The 16,268-nt window shown below is 35.5% G+C and overlaps 1 protein-coding gene across 2 annotated transcripts in view; it reads right to left on the bottom strand.

The window, feature by feature from the left end:
- LOC107694300 (ankyrin repeat and BTB/POZ domain-containing protein BTBD11-A) overlaps positions 1 to 16,268 on the bottom strand; it is a 142,288-nt gene that overhangs the window by 3,062 nt on the left and 122,958 nt on the right. Inside the window, exons 6-16 of one of the 2 annotated variants that reach the window (XM_016493964.1) lie at positions 14,755 to 14,844; positions 12,354 to 12,455; positions 11,573 to 11,666; positions 8,440 to 8,575; positions 6,708 to 6,931; positions 5,973 to 6,154; positions 4,719 to 4,824; positions 3,927 to 4,029; positions 3,088 to 3,169; positions 2,823 to 2,891; positions 2,333 to 2,446 (exon numbers count right to left, since the gene is read on the bottom strand). In XM_016493964.1, coding sequence (XP_016349450.1) covers positions 2,333 to 2,446; positions 2,823 to 2,891; positions 3,088 to 3,169; positions 3,927 to 4,029; positions 4,719 to 4,824; positions 5,973 to 6,154; positions 6,708 to 6,931; positions 8,440 to 8,575; positions 11,573 to 11,666; positions 12,354 to 12,455; positions 14,755 to 14,844 — 1,302 coding nt within the window. The remainder of the gene's footprint in view (positions 1 to 2,332; positions 2,447 to 2,822; positions 2,892 to 3,087; positions 3,170 to 3,926; positions 4,030 to 4,718; positions 4,825 to 5,972; positions 6,155 to 6,707; positions 6,932 to 8,439; positions 8,576 to 11,572; positions 11,667 to 12,353; positions 12,456 to 14,754; positions 14,845 to 16,268) is intronic. The other variant, XM_016493965.1, reaches the window with a different exon arrangement.

The following is a 16,268-nucleotide window of genomic DNA, read 5'->3' as shown; positions in this document are numbered from 1 at the left end:
ATTAATGTTATTAACCTTATGAATATGCAAATAAGAATGTTAATCCACGGTTTAACAAATATGCAGTGTGCAATGTCCAAACCTGACTACACAGATAAAATAACTAATCCAGGGCAATGTATAAACAAGGCAAAACATGGAGCAAGATAACCTAGGATTATGTTTGGCAATTGGCTAAACTGCAAAAATAATAAATGAATGAATAAATATACAATTTACATAAGTAATTTTCCCTATTCGGTCTGTGCTAATATTTTGTATATACATTATGTATATACATTATACATATAAATATGTGTATAATAATATGTATTATTTTTTAAATACAATTAAAATGTCATTATTATTAATAAAAAATAAAAAATAAATAAATGCATCCTGCACAAAATAAATAATAATAATAATAATACTGGATTAAATACAAGGTTTTATTGCTTTTATTAAAAACAATAAATTAATCGATAAATAAATATATGCATATTCATTATTATATGATCAAAATATAGATAATAAATTGTACATATAAAATATATAACACTAATATTTATTATTTTATTTAATACAATTCAAATGATATAATATTATGATTAATAAAAAATGAAGAATACATAAATGTATACTGCACAATATAAATATATGATTAGTAATATTATAGGAAAGTATTATTATTATTATTGGAAATTATTATTATGGTTTTATTGCTTTTATTAAAAAGAATAATCTAATAGATACATTAATATGAATACAAATATTTATAACAATAATAATATTTATTTTTATTTATTATTCTTTTATTATTTTACTAGTTCAACCCCAAGTTGGGACGTTTCATGAAATGCCATGAAATCAAGAATATTTGTTCATTCTCTTTAACCTTTATTTAATTGACTAAAGTACAAAGAAAAAATTTCCAATGTTTTCACTGGCCAACTTGACTTTATTTTGTAATTATAAACAAATTTAGATTTTGATGGCTACAACACACTCCAAAAAAGTTGGGACAGAGGCATGTGTCAAATCACCTTTCCTTTTAATTAAACCTTTTAATCATCTGGGAATTAAGGATGCTAAGTTTTAAAGTTTTGCAAGCAAAATTTTTGCCCAGTCTCGCTTGATACAAGACTTCAGCTGCTCAACAGTCCATAGTGATGGGCCATACATTTTCAGCAGGAGACAGATCTGCTGGCCAGTCAGTCACATCAACATGTGTTTACAGAACGCTGTTGTAGCACATGCAGAATAAGACCTGGCTTTGCCTTGATCTAATAACCATGGACTTCCCATGAAAGATGTCATCTTGATGGCAGTATGTGTCTCTGTACAATCCCAATATATGGCTCTATGTCAATGGTACCTTCGCACATATGCAAGTCACCCATGCCATTTGCTCTACTGCACCCCCATACTATGACAGACGTTTGCTTTTGCATCTGTCACTAATTGAAGTCTGGATGGTCCCTTTCGTCTTTGGGACTGAGAACTCGACGTCCGTTTTTCCCAGAAACAAGTTGAAATGTGGACTCATCTGACCACAGCACACATTTCTATTCCACATAGTCTTTTTGACTATCTGAGATGAGCTCTGGTCCAGATAACTCACTGGCGTCTCTACCTAGAATTGATGTAAAGCTTTCCCCTAGAGTAACAGAGATTCAAGTTGCATTTCTTGATTCTGCTGCAGACTGTGTTAAGTGACGACAGTTTTCCATAGTACTCCTGAGCCCATGCGGAAATATTTCACACAGCAGCTTGACAGTTTCTTATGCAATGCCATCTGAGGGCTCAAATGTCACAAACATTCAACTGAGGTGTCCTGCCTTGCCCTACATGTACTGACATTTCTCTGGATTCCCTGAATCTTTTCACAAAATTATGTATGGTAGTTGGTGAAAGACCTAAATTCTTTGCAATTTTGCATTGAGAAATGTGATTTTTTTTTTACACTTCTCTCATGAAATTTGGCACAAAGGGGTGAGCCATGATCCAGCTTTGCTGGCAAAGACAGGATGCTCTGTATAAACCCAATCATGATACCCTGACCTATTACCAATTCACCTGCTTACTGTGGACTGTTTCAAAACAGTTTAGCTTGGATATTCTATAACCTTTTCACTTTTATTATGACTTACAAAACGTCCCTTTTCTGGAATTGGGGTTGTATTATTTAATAAAGTTACTACAATTAAATAAGTAAAAAAATAAATAAAGTATATTGCACAAAATATATAAATGTTATTCAATGGGGAAATTTAATTTTCATACAATTTAGTAATAATTTGTATGTGTGAAAATTCTGATGGAACGACAGTCATAAATGAATGTTTCAGAGTACCTTGGCATGTTTGTATATGTCCACGCAGGTGTCAGTGGTGATGTTCTTGGAGCAGATGATTTCACAGTGTCTTTGGAGAGCTTCAAGTTGGAAGAACTTGGCTGCAGACAGGAGCTTTGAAGCAGAGGGACCGACAATGAGCCAAACTCATCAGGCTTTCAGGTTTATCACAATCAAGAGCAATCACTTAATTAAATTTAAAATACATAAGCATTTATCACAATTTCTGCTGCAGTTCTACGTGTAAGAGAGCCTCCATCTGGTAACGATGGAGATAAATGAGAGATAATATATTTTATATTTTTCTTAAAGTGTTTTCCATGAGTAATCTTCCCCATATCATCAGACCGTAACTCGTTCATTCATGACATTCAACGTCCTCTCAAGTCATCAGTCATTAAGTCATCATTAGTGTCTGGGTGGTAAAAATGGTTTAGAGTAGGAGGAATTATGATCATAAAGGATGAAAAGAGAAGGGAATATTTAATACCTCCATAACTTCAGTGTTCCTGATGTGCAGTGACTCAGTGCCGCCACAGTAGAGATACTGCATTACCAGCTGAAACACAACAAAATGTTCTCAAACTTCCACGAAACATTTTAAGGCAGACAAGCTTAGCATCAGTCACAAACATACAGGCACATTTTGTCATTAAGCCGAATTGTGCTGACAGAGGTAGGAATTAGACTAGCATAGTTTGACTGTAATACCAGACATGAGTTAGAGTGGGATTTATGAGTCAGTAGATTCCAACCTGAAAAATGTTGTACTTGACATGACTGATCTCGATGCACGTGTTCTCAGCTGCTGGTCTGTTAGAGAGCAGAGACTTAAACCTGGAAAGAGAAACATGAACATCCTTTAAAAGCTGTATTATTACTAAATCAAGTATTTATAGAGAGTTCAGTGAAGATATAAGATGTAAGATATGTAGTTACTCTGAAAACCATGCAGTGGTGCAGGAATGAGTTCTAGAGTGGGACGGGTGTGCGGTAGATGAGCAGGCTGTGATGTCACTGAATGATAATGAACTCATGAATATGAATGAGTTCATTCTGACATTACCCTCCTAGATCATCCAGTCCCTGCACAAATTATTATTCTTGTAGACATTGCAGATTTGAAAAGGTCTTATGTCTGCTCAGATATATCTACATTAGCTTTTATTATCAAAGTGTTATCTTGAGATGGAGTAAATCATATACAAAATAGCAAAATGTATATTATTATATTAAATTATATTATTATATTAAATTGTTTACATTTCAGTTTAATACAGTATATATGCCTATTTCTTTACATAAATTTATATATATATATATAAAATATATATAAATATATATATATATATTCTGTTGAATTCCCTCTGATTTGTGAGAAATTTGTTATTTTTGCTCAGTTCATGAGCACATATGATGTTGTTTGAAATAACATAAGGAGCTGAAACTACAGTGATTTGTAATCGTTAGTAAATTTTAAAAAGTGTTTTTAATGTGAGCCAACTAATTTAGTGTGTGTGCTAAAAGTGAAGAACCAAAGTCCCAAGTTCTGGTGCCCCTGCTGTGTAATAAATTCCACAATATGAAGACATACCTTGGGGAGGCAGTGAAGAGCAGCACTTTATGGGCATAAAAGGGCTTTCCTTCCACCAGAAACGTCACGTCAGACATCTCTTTATTATTGAGAAAGTGTGGATCTGTAGGAAGCAACAAATCAAATGTTGAAGTCCCCACATCGGAGATGCAATATTACACAACAGTGATTACACAAGGTTCTTCATTATTCAGTACTGCCATGTGTTGTGTTTGACAGGATGTCATCAACACATTACAAGAAAAAGCATGAAATATGTCTGTTTTATAATTGCAATAGCTTAACCAAAGCCTAGATGGCACTAGTGTTCCTCCAAAACTTTAAGAGTCAAATTAAATTTGAACAAACTTGAATATTCTTTAATTGTATTTTTGTGTCTCCTGAGAGAAAAAGTGTCCTTGTGTGCCCTAGAACTGTAGTTTGCATGGATTTAACAAGCACACTTCACCAATTAATTCAGATAAATGTGAATCCTTGTGCAGCACAAGCTGAGTTGGCCTTTTTTATTGATCTAACAGAGAGTTCCAGTCATCTCTATTTTTCATTAGCAAAGCAAGAATAAACAAAATTACTGGCCATGTTGTGTCTAAAACGTAAGTTATGCTATTTAACTTATTGTTTATAAAACTGTCGTGCACAAGCAGCTTTGTTGATGTACTGAATTGCGGCACAGGCAAAGCATTCTTGCTTGTTTGATATTATTCAATTATTGATATTGTTAGTAGAGGCAGGGCAGAGCTGGAGTCGCTTTTGAAGATGAACTGAACAAGGAGCTGCAACTGACATACTCACCCAAACGAGACGTTTGCTTCTTTTTGATCTCTGTGAGTTTGGGGATTGGGAAAGGCCCGTAGCATTGGGTAAAGATGACTGACAGCTGCTGGCTGATCACTTCGTTCTGTAGAGCACACAAACACATTCACTGTAGTTAGACCTTGAATTCTATTATCTAAAAGTAAAACGCATCCAAGCCTACGGTAATCCTAACACGGCACTTATGATGAGCTCTGTAATTAGAGGATTTATGATGTTAAGTACAGAGAAAGCTGGAACTGGTGTTGCTGACATTGATTGCCTGTTTGCTTGGAGTCAGGGACTGACACGCAGTGATAACAATAATGCAGAGACTTACGAGGGACATTAAATTCTGAAGTGCTGCAAAATAACTGAAATGGTAATATGACAACGAAACTATGCTGTAACATCAGAGAGACTGAAGCACACATTGCTAAGACAAAAGCCTCAATCAGTAAATAAGGTACAAATTAAATCTATTAAATTACATTTGTGTATAATTTACTTTCTTCTATCCAAGCTAATATTTTAATAATATTTGAAAACATTAGCTGGGATAGAAGAAAGTATTTCAAAATTTGTTTAATGTAAATTATACACACATATAATTTTGCCAAACTACATTTTGCCAAAAAGTTTAATACTGTGCCACTATCAAACATGTTTGTGCGGGACTACCTGTTTTATTCAACCAATGGTAGACAAAACTATTAAAAATTGTTTTCGTTATTTGGAATAAAGCTGAAATAAAATAAAATAATAAAATAAAATAAAAATATTAGTTGAAAAACTTGAACCAAAATTAGAAATGTTGCCTTCACTACATGAAATGAAGTACCAAAATGACTAAAACCGAAGCTGAAATAAAAATAAATGTAAAAAATAAATTTTAATTAATTTTTTTTTTAATAAAAAAATTTAAAGCTAAACGGAAATATTTAAAAAACCTAATAAAAATTACATAAGAACATAATTAAAAGGAAAACTTAAAATTTAAAAATAAAAGATAATTCAACATTAATAAATACTGTAATAGTACATAAATAACACAAAAATAACACTAATGTCAGAAAGGGGGAGAGCAGCAGCTCTGAATTTAAACACTTCACGCTTAAACAAACATCAACAAACAAGAAGTTGCACAGGTGACTAAAACTATAAATACTACACTATGAATGTCTCCTGATATGATCAGCATGTAAACACAGGATTAAAACGGTCTCAGACTATAATAAAGCCCTGAGAATGGACCTTGCTGGCTCGAAGGATCTGGAACATGAGTGGCAGTCCGTGCGTGATGAGTTCCTCCGTGTACTCGTCTTCTTTAATGCAGCTGAAGTCCTTCAGCAGGCCTTGGATCAGCGGCGGCCGCCGCTGCTGCACGAAGCACGTTCGCAGGGACTCCAGCCACGTGTGCAGGGTCCAGGGCACGCCTGCATATGGAATCAATATATCAGTTAATGTATGTGATGTGACACTTCAGAATCGATCTGTCCATCCACCCACACAAAATATTAAGCCTGTCCCATCCATCAATCTGTCAGTCTTCTGTAAGGAGTACTAATGACCCACAATTTTTGAATGGCAGTGTAAATAGTGTTAGTAGATAAATATGATGCATAATGATTTCATGACAGAAAACAAAACAAAATAAACAATAGATACTCTTTTCTTGTTAACTAACTATTAAGGGCCTCAAACATCTTTCAAAGAGTGTCTTTCAAAGATTTGATGCACTAACCTGGTGAACTTTGGCAAGTGATTAGTTCAGCCTCAAAAATGAGTCATATATTAATCACAATGGACTGATAAAGAAAGGGATTTGTGCACTTATGCAGGAAGTTGCATAAGCCGGTAAGATTGGTCAACTAGTGCTTGTCATTTTTATGTGCAATAGATGCTGTCTGAGGCTGAGACTAATCGCTGCATGACAGAAGTGAGCCAGTCGGTTGATGTCTGTGGTAATCGTGCAGTGTTTTTACTAACCCAGGCTGCGGATGTCTATGGTAATATCCACATGGCCGTGCTCGGCACTGTGGTACATGGCCTCGCGGAGAGCCCTTAGTTTGGCCTTGCCTGTCCGGAGGGTGGCTTCGCTCTGTGGCGCTCTCCTCTCTACGGTCTCAGAGCCCTCGGCTAGGATCTCCTCCAGAGACAGCACGTCCCCCTTGTCCTTTTCCACCTGGGACAGAAGCTTCCGGAACACGTTTCTGCAGTAGCAAGTATTTATACTCATTAAAGGAATAGTTCACTCACAAATTTTTAAATGTTGTTTACAAACCTGCTGTTACTCTTTCCATGAAACACAAAATGAAATTTTTTAAGATTTATTTTTATCTTTTTATTTTTTACACTGGCTATTGCATGACATCAGATGACGTTTATGATTACTATTCATCAAATAAATCCTGAAAAATATTACGCATATTAATATTTTTAATATTAAAAATAATATTACAACTTTTTTATGCATTAGTAATAATAACACATGCTTCTTGATCCATTGATAATAAAAACAAATGTTTCTTGATCCCCAAATTATTAGCTTATTACCATGATTTCTGAAGGATCATGTGCAATTTTGAATTAAAAATTCAGCTTTGGAATAAATTACATTTTAAAATCTAATAAATATAAAACTGTTATTTTAAATTGTAATATTATTTCACAGTATTACTGTTATTACTGTTGTTTGACTAAATAAATGCAGCCTTGGTGACCATAAGAGACTTTGACATTTTTTTTTACCAACCCCAAACTTTTGAACGGTAGTAAAAGGATGAGATTCAGAATAATATGAGATAAATATGAGTAAATAACAATTTAAATTTTTGTGTGAATTACCTCTTTAAGGAGAGTTTGACTCTGACGGTTATTGTTTTTAGAAGGCAAAAACACTTTCATAATCTGACTGTTTCAAACAAAGTCATTAGCCACGAGGATTACTTGCTTGCATCATTTTTATAATCAGCGGATTGATGAGAACAAAGAGTTCTATGAAACATCTATGAAATGCCTTGAGCGCTTCTTTGTTTATGACTTCCATTTATCAATGCATTCCAATGTGTTTTTCTTCTCTGCTTTGCTGCATTTTCTCAGAATTGTATGTCTCTGTAAACTCATATACCTTCATAAAAGTACCAGCGCTCTGCAACTGATCTAATATGCATAAATGACCAATCGCTGCGGCATGCACCACTACAAACATCTCTAGGCCAAAGACATCCAGTTCTGGCCCAGACCTCGCTATGCGTCCCTCTCTGACGCCCTTTATAACGGATTGCCTTAATACTGCAGAGGTGAGTGAGTTGGCCGTCGAACACACTGGATTCTCATTCAGATGTTTGCAGTGTGAATTTCAATGAGCTTCCATTATGCAGCGCTGGCCATAGGTGAGAGTAAATGAATGAGCACGCAGTCATCCATACGTTCACCAGCGATGGAGAGTGATGGGGCTGGAATTATGGTAGTAAATTACACACGATTTTGCAGCCAAATACACCAGCTCAGCTTTTATGCGTGCCAATAACAACACATCATGGGTTCAGATCTGATAGATTGAGTTTCTGCAGTCAGAATGATGTATAAGGACAGTAATAATATGTGGAGACAAATGTGTCAATGAACTAATGAAAGTTTGGTTCCCTGCTGTGCTGGTGGAGAACGTGTTGTCACTTTATACGTATCATATGCTGTTGAGTCATTGGGTATGCGTTACCTGTGTCCATGTGATGCTGCCAGGCTGTACGAGTTCATTTCACCCAGCGGACCAGAGGAAATGCCATTACGGTAAGTGGTGCCAATCAAAGGGTCTGCTCCTCTTTCCAAAAGCAGACTGACCAGCTCAAAGTTACCTGTTAAAATGCAAGACAATTTATATTAAATTAATTTGGTTGATGGTTTTATTCAAAGCAATTGCAATAATTAGACGCCTACTACCCCACTTTGCTGTTTACAACTAGTGGCATATGTAAAAAAGTTATAAAAAGTCAGTTATTTTAGTCAATCATATGTTGATAAAGTGTAAAAAAAAATTAAGTGTGAAAAAATGTGTTAGTCAATCATAATCATGTCAATAAATAAGCGAAGTGGGAAAGAATTATCAGAAATTACGTTTTGATAGTGTAATAAATGTAATAAATAAATAAAAAGTGTGGAAAAAAGTGCTATATTAGCAAATCATGTCAATAAATCAAAAATAAATAAAATTAAATGATTTAATACAATTAAATGATTGAATATTTAATAAAAAGTGTGAAAATATTTATTTGTCAATCCTGTGTTTATAGTGAAAAAAATGTAAAAATCTCCTGTCAATAAATCAAAAATAAACAAAACAAAATTCATCAAAATAAATAAATAAATAAATTCTGTTATTTTAGTCAATTATGTGTTGATAGTGTAAAAATTGTAAAAAGAAAACAACAAAAACAACAACTTATTTTAGCAAACCAGTCATGTCAATAAATCAAAAATTAATAAAACAAAATTAATAAGAATAACTAAATAAATTAGGTGTGAAAAATCTGTTATTATAGTCTATCATAATCATGTCAAGAAATTAATAAAAATAATTGTGATAAAAAGTGAGAAAAATTGTTATAGTCAAACATAACCATAAAATAACAAATAATGAAATAAATTGTGAAAGTGTGAAAAATTCTCAGTTACTGTATTTTAGTCAGTCATGTAACCCCTTTTTTCCAGGTTTATAACACATTGAGCTAGAAAAGATTTGTATAATTTATTTCTTTTTTTTGTTTGTTTAGTTTATTAAGGGGATTGAAATGTGGATTTTGTTTGTTGTTTTAGCCTGATTGGCTCCTTAAGCTACAATTCCCTCAATCAAAATCAGATACAGCATAAATTTAAAAGCAAAAGTCCTTTATTTCTTTTCTGTCATGGTTTGACCTAAAATGGGTCATAAAAATGAATGTACACATTTTACTAGCATGTGAATCCAGAGAGTCAAACCCATGATGTTGATGTTGCGAGTTCGTGTTTTACCAGTTGAGCTACAGGAAAAAGTCATTATCAGTAAGACCGCATAGCAACCCGTCCCCAGATTGATTTGCTAATGTAAATTAGCAGGCTGTCCTGTGCACATCCACATAGAGTAATGAGGGGAAAGTGTTTCTACATTAGAAGGAAATCCTGAATGCTAACAGTGGAGGTAATTGAGCCAGCATACAGCAAATGGGGCATAATCAATGAGGCCTGATGAGTTTTGGATCCGATGAGGCTCAAACAATCCCATCCACAGCCATTTCTGCTGGGTCACAGGGGAACACAGGCATACGGTTAAACCTGTTTCTAGACATTTCAGCTCAATCGGTTTGGCTTGTGCGCCTTCATTCTCCTCCTCTGCAGGAGATGATACAATTTTTGTGCACCCCATCTGTTTTTATCACCAAGAAGGTGTCCATTACCAGCTGACTGAAACCTGCATTACCCAAGTCAGTTTGTACACTAAGTGGGGCAGACAGGTAATTTTCAGCATGATGCTGGAAAACACTCTGCAAATGTAAATGAATATCACTCAGGTCAATTCATATTCATAGGACTGCCACAGCCGGGATTATGAAATCTCATTTGGCACTGGTTTCCATACATCATTCCACCATGTGGACTTGTCACATTCACACTGTGGATGTTATAAAAAAAAAAAAAAAAGAAGCTGTCGCTAAGGCTCATTAGCAAGTTTGCAAAGGGCTCTTGAGAGCGATGTAGCCCCATCAGTCTCTGAATAATACTATTACATTTCTGGAACCAGACTGGGGCTCAAAAGTATAATGTCTTCAGTTTGTCAGCTCACAGTCTGCAAGGACCATTTTGCCGAAATTAGAGGCACAAAAGGAACAGAATGTAACCATTTAAAAATGGGTCCTGGATGTATCATACAACACCATCTAATGCAGATTCATCTAATGCACAAAAAACTTGTTCACTCTTCGTCATCAAAGATTTCACTCACATGGAATCTCCATAATGTAAATATGTCACTAGGGCTGTTCTCTCAAAAGTGCCTTATCTACCCCTAAACAGTGCAAATTTCGACCTTGAAGTACATCTCAACGTTTTGAGTTTGGTCTAACTTTGTTTTGGACCCCATTGACTTTCACTGTATGGACTAAAATAGCTGTATTTGCTATTTAAGGTACTTATGCACCCTTTAGGGGTGAATAAGGTACAAAGATGTACCAGCTAAAGGTACGGTCACTGCACTGCAAGTGTCATAAAAATCTGTTACTTTAGCAAATCATAGTCATGTCAAAAATAAATAAATAACGTGAAAAATATTATTTTAGTACATTTTGTAGTGTAATGTATGTAAAAAAATGCGTGAAAGTTTCTGTTATTTTAGCAAATCATATTCATGTCAATAAATCAATAAAAAATGTTATATATATATATATAAAATTGAATACAATTAATGAAGTGTGAAAAATTCTGAAATAGTCAATCATGTTGATACTGTAAAAATGTAAACAAAAAAAAAAACACTGCATTTGATATCAAACTTAAATAGCAAAAACCAACTGGCATTTATTTTAACAGCAAACTTAGCAATGCTAAAAAACAGTTTTTAAAAGATAAAACAAGACATATTGTCAAAAATTAAGATAAAGTATTTGGACTGTGTGAACTTGAGGGGAACTAACTTTATACAGTACATCCAATAAAATAACCTTGACTCAAAAATTGTCTTATTTTTTAGCTCCATGTTTGCAGATGCCACTAGGTTTGACATTTTGCTATTTAATCAATCAAATTCATACATTTCTGTGGCCTCAGTGTCCAAAATACATTTTGGGGTCACTGAGCGGTGTTGATGATGTGTTTTGTGGTACCTGCCGCAGACGCCAACTGTAGAGGCGTCTCTGTGTAGTTCTCTGTGCCATCTTGAATCGCTCCCTCCACGTTTGTTTGGGCATCCAGTAGAAGCTGCTCAATAAGTTGAGAAGTACAATCATTATTAAACACATTTCAGAGGATTTAACTTTAATATCACCAAGACATCGGTAAATATAAATGCTGTAATTGCATTAAATTAGCCTGCTATTTTCATCACCTAGGCCACCTCCAACTAGCAAACATCTTTATGGTAATCTGGTCATAATTTCTTTCACTCTTGATGCTTTAAGTGGACGATTTTGGTCTGTTTGTCTGGTTTAAAAAGGAAAATGGGAAATTATTCCTACAGAAAGCAACAAAGAGAAGGATTTTGATAATATCTCCAACTGTGGTGGATGTGTGCTTGTGGGAGATTAAGCATCCCAAGAAATATCACCTTGCCTTTCCATTTTCCTGGAAGAGCTAAATAAGTGGGCCTTAGTAGGTCATCGGATTCAACACTTCTAGTATTTATTGTCAAAGTAAGACTTTATTCCACTTTTGGGGTAAAAAATAGAGTGCACAGTCAATAAACTGGCCTCTATCTTCAAAGCATTCCTCATTCTTCCTATTCATGATACCAATCTACGCCCATTCAAGTTCCTCTGAACCAGGGCAGCACCATCCAGCCCACATCTAACATCAAACTGTTTCTTTGTGCCATTATTATTATGATGGTGGCATCATAATAATAACTGAGGAAAGTGCAAAGGTGGAAGGCATTGACTGCGCCACTACCTGCACGACAGGGACGTGTCCGTGTAACACGGCGAATGTGAGTGGAGTCCCCTGCCTGGTGTCAGGATAAACTGAGGGGTGCTTGTGTAGTGAGCTGGGCACCTGGGAATCATATAGGTGAAGTTCAGGGAGAGAAAAATTCAGCCATTATATACCAGCACACTGAGCTCCAATTGCGGAATTGCAGGAGTGCGAGAAAAGAAAAAGGGGAAGGAATGAGTGAGCGGAAAGTTGGAAAGTTCTTCCGCCGTCTGGCTGTTTTGTTAATTCAAGCAAAGAGAAGAAGAAAGAGCTAGTGCTCGTTTTGTTCTCCAAACCCCTTCTTTCCATCCAGCCCACATTAATCTGGAGTTTACTTGCATTACCTCTGCTTTGGACAACTCCTACACGCCCTCCTCGCTTTACTTAAAATCCTGACCACGGTTTAGGATCTAGTTCATGGTTTTCATAGCGATAATGCAAAGACTGCAGGAAGAATAACTGGCAGCGAGTTCAAACGCTAGAGGTGTAAGTGAGAAGTGACTCGTGTACAAAGCACCAAAAAAGAAGGCTTGTCTGGCTTTAATGCTTACAGCTGTACTGCATGCAAAACTGAGCTCTCCTGTAATCAGGGGATAAATTATGCAGGCATCTGTTCATATCTAGGCAAACATGACCTCTTGGAACCAATTGTTCAGATGGGGTTAAAGTTAAACAATTGTTTGCACAAGGAAACTTTAGGCAAATAACTGCACATCTGCCCACTTGCTGATACTCTTCTTGAGCTTAATGCAATTTGTAAAAGAAGGTAATGCATTACCTTCTTTACAAATATACAATTGCAAATTCTTTACAAATGCATATCACTGTATATGCATTTGGTGCTTTGTGCTCAAGTCAGCGACTTGTCTTCTAAGGGTCAAACGAAAAAGACGACAAAAGGTAAAAGAGCACAAGATCACATCATGACATATACAAAAGTGAATTTCATGAAAAACGGTCAAGAAAGTCAAGAATCCCCCAAATGTATTAAATTTTGCATAAGTAGAATGAAGGCTATTTTAAAACCATGAAATAATCAATTTAAAGTATTCATTGTGGTAGTATTTGTTACAGTGCCTTTAACAAACGCTGATTTTAATCTTCTTTTTAAGAACAATTACTGTAATACAGTTAATAATAAACTAATGTACAGTAATTACAATCAACATTGAGAATACTGAGAATTCTCATCCATATTATGGTAATAATCAGAAAACATGCTTAATTGCCATGAAAATAATGTCACAATGCAGAAAATGTAATGATACAAAAACAGGCTTCATTTTCTTTATGCAACATATAACTCTGTATGGCGAAATAAGACCTGGACACATTCTTGATCGGTTTCAGGAGATTCATCCCTAAGGCAAATACAAACCCGATTCCAAAAAAGTTGGGACACTGTACATTCCAACATGACAATGCCAGACCACATACTGCATCAATTACAACATCATGGCTGCGTAGAAGAAGGATCCGGGTACTGAAATGGCCAGCCTGCAGTCCAGATCTTTCACCCATAGAAAACATTTGGCGCATCATAAAGAGGAAGATGCGACAAAGAAGACCTAAGACAGTTGAGCAACTAGAAGCCTGTATTAGACAAGAATGGGACAACATTCCTATTCCTAAACTTGAGCAACTTGTCTCCTCAGTCCCCAGACGTTTGCAGACTGTTATAAAAAGAAGAGGGGATGCCACACAGTGGTAAACATGGCCTTGTCCCAACTTTTTTGAGATGTGTTGATGCCATGAAATTTAAAATCAACTTATTTTTCCCTTAAAATGATACATTTTCTCAGTTTAAACATTTGATATGTCATCTATGTTGTATTCTGAATAAAATATTGAAATTTGAAACTTCCACATCATTGCATTCTGTTTTTATTCACAATTTGTACAGTGTCCCAACTTTTTTGGAATCGGGTTTGTACATGAAATATGTTGCTTTAAAATAAATGAAGGACTTTTATATTAGCATGACGGAGTAACTGTTGTTTTATGCAAGGTAGCCGATTGAATCCAATTTTATTTGCATGTTTCATGCTTTCAACCTCAGTGCTTCACAATCAGTGTATCTACTTTAGGCAATCATTGCATTTTCCCACCTTTTTATATAAATAGCATTAAAAATAGGACAAAAACAGCACATCTCATTTGCTTATAATCTCATTAAATATTCATGAGATCCATGAGAACCTAAGTAGACACACCTACATGCACATACAACCACTTTTTAATTCACAAGCTCATGCAAACAGCATCGGGAAGAGGACAGAGAGTTTAGTTTATTATTTTTATAGAGACAGGTTAGCTTAATAGAGACAGAGCAAAAACACGCTACAAGACACTTCAGAATTGTCCACCAATAAATACTGACCTCACTGTTGATATCTGCTCCAGCGTCCAGCAGCATTTGCACCATGGCCTCGTCCCCACGGACGCACGCGTACATAAGAGGGGTCATACCCTAAACAACAAACAAAAAACGCTGAACACCTACAGTACACGTGTCATAGTATGAGCCCATTGCGGTAGAGCCTACAGCACAAGCTACTGCGGCACTAGTTAAGCAAAGTCTGAAAATAACCTTTTCATGAGACCTTAAAATGCCCATTTAAATTAATTGAGCGGAACACTAATCTTTATGGATGATCCTCAATTAATACACTTTAAACAGAAAACAATGCATTCTATAGACCATCAAATCTACAGCTGCTTTAGTGAAACACAAACATAAGTATCAGTGCATGAAGGCACAAAGTCAGCAATTAGCTATGTTCTTAAACACAGTCTTCGAGCATTTAAAGTCTTTGGACAACATAAACCATTAATACCTTTTCAGAGTCATGTTGTGCTAATAAATTATATTTATATACTGTTTAATAAAGTAACAAGTTTCTTGATCCTCTACGTTACAGTGACTTTACCACAGTGAAAGGGGTTTACACACCCTGCTTCATGCTGTGCCTAAAAACTCACTATAAACACTTAATTGTATTACTAACTCAAGAGCATGCAATGAAGAAGGAGATTCATTTGTCAGTTGAGACGTATTTTCCCTCAAGGCTCTTCTTGAAATAACGAGTACCATATATGCCAGCGTGATTTTGGAGCAACTCTTCCAGAGTAAGATGGAGTTACTCTCAATGATTCCCAGCTGGACTCCAACAATTATCTTTGTCATCACATTCCCCGCATTCGTCTGGTTTTGCCTCTGTGTCGCTTCAATTTTTCATGTTAGTTTAATCCATTTTGTCAGCATCGGCATGTCGCCGTCATTCTTTGCATAAACTGGCTGCTGTGTTCAAGACAGACTGTGACAGTAACATAAACCCAGTGCTGGATACAGATGACATTTGATTCATAATACTGAGTGTCATGACTGCTATCACAATTGATGCTTCCTACACAGATCAGCAACATTTTTCCTTATTTAAAGGTCATGCAACTTTTTTATTTATTTTCTTAGCATCTACAGTAAATGACTATGTGGGTCATCTTTCTTCACATATATAATAAGAAACCTACTAGGGCATTTTTCTTCTACAATGACATGCTGCAGAAATGTCATTGATGCTCAAATATTTAATGGTTTGAGGCTGACGAAGGAGGAAACAATGGAAGGCAGATGTGAGAAAAGTCACAGTTTACATTTGTATTTACATCAGGGAGTAATTACAGTGCAAGTGCTGACTAATACTAATGGATGTGTGATTATTTCATGACAAATATTTTGTGGAGCTGCTCATAATCACACTCTGTTATTAGGTTGTTGGTATTGTAATTAATTCTATTCAATTTAAAATGACTAACATGGCCACCATTGTCAGGGTTCTGTCACTTCGGTCTAGTGTAATTCATGGTTTTGTGACAGAGCCCTGACACTCCCGT

This window comes from Sinocyclocheilus anshuiensis, unplaced genomic scaffold (assembly GCF_001515605.1).
Source record: "Sinocyclocheilus anshuiensis isolate Anshui unplaced genomic scaffold, SAMN03320099.WGS_v1.1 scaffold1316, whole genome shotgun sequence".
Classification (NCBI taxonomy): domain Eukaryota; kingdom Metazoa; phylum Chordata; class Actinopteri; order Cypriniformes; family Cyprinidae; genus Sinocyclocheilus; species Sinocyclocheilus anshuiensis.
The sequence above is the reverse complement of the archived record's forward strand: the minus strand, read 5'-3'. Positions and strand labels throughout refer to the sequence as shown.